This window comes from Malus sylvestris, chromosome 2 (assembly GCF_916048215.2).
Source record: "Malus sylvestris chromosome 2, drMalSylv7.2, whole genome shotgun sequence".
Lineage (NCBI taxonomy): Eukaryota > Viridiplantae > Streptophyta > Magnoliopsida > Rosales > Rosaceae > Malus > Malus sylvestris.
In genome coordinates, this window is record NC_062261.1 from 17948994 (window position 1) to 17951640 (window position 2647).

Consider the following 2647-nt stretch of genomic DNA (forward strand, 5'->3'; position numbering starts at 1 on the left):
CTCCAGGGTATAATGCCGGAGGGAAACCTGGAGTATGTAGGTTGCGAAAGTCACTTTACATGTTTAAGCAATCACCTCGTGCATGGTTTGGTAGATTCACTCAAGTTATGAAGAGGATTGGGTATTATCAAAGTCACTCTAATCACACATTATTTGAGAAGGGGTAAAGTGACGACCTTAATTATTTATATGGATGGCATGATAATAATGGGTGATGATTCGGATGAGATGATGAAATTAGAACAAAGCCTTGCCGCTGAATTTGAGATAAAGAATTTGGGAGATTTGAAATATTTCCTTGGAGTGGAAGTCGCCCGGTCATCTAGAGGTATTTTCTTGTCTCAACGTAAATATGTTTTGGATTTATTAAAGGAAACATGCATGCTGGGATGTAAACATGTGGACACTCCCATCACAGAGAAACATTATTTGGAGATTTATCCAGATCAGGAGCAGGTTGACAAAGGTAGATATCAAAGGCTAGTGGAGAGGTTAATTTATTTGTCTCACACTCATCCAGAAATTACATATGCCGTAAGTGTGGTTAGTATGCACTTACCAAGTGTGGATCATATGGTGGCAGTAATGAGAATCTTGGCATATTTAAAGTATGCCCCGGGAAAGGGAATTTTGTATGAACATCATGGACATATGAGGATTGAGGGATTTACTGATGCTGATTGGGCAGGGGATGTGACTAACAGACGGTCTACAACTGGGTATTTCACATTTGTTGGAGGTAATTTGATTACGTGGCGAAGCAAGAAGCATAATGTGGTATCATGGTCCTCTTCCGAAGCCAAGTATAGGGGTATGGCACATGGTGTATGTGAGATCCTTTGGCTACGAAAATTGCTTTAGGGTCTTGGTTTTAAACAGAATGAGGCGATGAAATTGTATTGTGACAATAAGTCTGCTAGAGAAATAGCTGAGAATCTGGGACAACATGACAGGACTAAGCATGTTGAGGTTGATAGACACTTTATCAAAGAAAAGCTGGAAAAGAAGATTATGTCAATACCGTTCATGAACTCAGAGGAACAACTTGCGGATATCCTTACTCATGTCGTGTGTAGTAAGAGGTTCGATGACTCACTTATCAAGTTGGGCATGTGTAACATCTATACTCCAACTTGAGGGGGAGTATTGGTGTGTGTCTATATTTTAGGAGAAAATGAATGTAAATATTTTGTAATTATTAGAGTCATGTTTTAGGAAGGATATTGTGTCCTTTATTTTTGTTTCCTTTTGCAACAAGGATTGTATGTACTTTTATTCAGGATTATGGAATACAGAAAAGTTAAGCCGTAAAATTCTATTATGAAGAGGGCAATTTTCACTTACCTTCAATTAAGAGGAATTTGTAAAACGTGGTGATGGATGAAGTGGTGGTGGCGGCTGTGTGGGTTTTGGATGAGCAACAAAGATATGGGTTTTTGGATTCGAACTACAGCAAGAAGGAAAATGTGTGGGGCCATGTTGATTCGGACTAGAGCAAGAACGAAGTGGTGGAGGAGGAAAGCTGCGAGCGCACCACGCGTAAAAATGGGCATTTTAGTCTTTTAACTATACAACCATAAAATAAACGAAGGAAAAGAACGTTTGAAGAGGGGCAATTCTGCCAATTCACTGTGCTTAGGAACAATGAACCTCCTTAACTGGGTTTTAGTATATATAGAATTTGTATCAGTATACTAAACAAAATTAAACTTGTGTACTTCTGCATAATTCCTAACTAAAAATTAAAAAGGAAATGATTATGGTGAGCTTGTTGATAATTTTAATTTTCTTTTTAAATGCATCTTGTGTTTAACGATACTTTTATAACAAAGTAAAAAAGACAATTCATAGTAAAATTTTCAAATGCCATTTCCCGTTACTATGTTGTGGGAATAAAAAGTTCCCGCTACTTATAGAACATGTTTACCACTATTATAGCATTCCAATCTTGTAGTATAATGCTTTGTATAAATCTGATAATATGTGACATTGCATTATCGAACCAGAACATCACGTGACAGTATATCATCTAGTAAACTAATAAGATAAATAAATGAGCCCCCATCTAAAAAGTAAATAGGGACCACTTGCTCAAAATGGGTCTCCCTCAACCATTCGAGAAATTTTTTGATTCAGAGGCCGGACCAGTTGACCATACGGCTCCCACACACAAAAACATCTCCACTCCATGAGCTCCTTGATTTTTCCGCACAACCCCGACCCCATTGTACCCTACCCTCCCTCGCACGAAACGAAAGGCCCACCATCAACGGTGTCCGCACCCAAAACCTTCACCAGCCAAATGCCATTGTGGTCCACCCAAAAGTGGTGTGGGCCGTCACCAAAGATTAGAAAAGAAATAGTTGGACCCACCAACTCTATCTAGAGAGACCGAACCCCAGCGGTACTTCGCTGGTCCTTGTCCATAAGTGCGTGTGCAGTAGGCCCACCGTGTTAGAAAACTAGACGCGTATGCGGTAAGGTCCCAACTTTAATCCTTCGTATCCCGGGAGAGGATTCTCTCCGAATCTTCATGCATTTATTTTAATCGTTTATCATATATTATATGGTTAATTTTTATTAAATATTATTTGTATTTAATTTTAAATAAACGATTTAAAATGATTTATGATCGTACGATAATTGA

At 38.6% G+C, this 2647-nt stretch overlaps 1 protein-coding gene across 1 annotated transcript; it reads left to right on the forward strand.

Moving 5' to 3' along the window:
* The first annotated feature begins 207 nt into the window (after nt 1-207).
* LOC126601850 (uncharacterized mitochondrial protein AtMg00810-like) lies at nt 208-1493 on the forward strand. The gene is made up of 2 exons (XM_050268620.1): nt 208-739; nt 1387-1493. Exons 1-2 carry the CDS (start codon nt 208-210, stop codon nt 1491-1493), a joined length of 639 nt encoding a protein of 212 aa, XP_050124577.1.
* Nucleotides 1494-2647: the final 1154 nt, after the last annotated feature.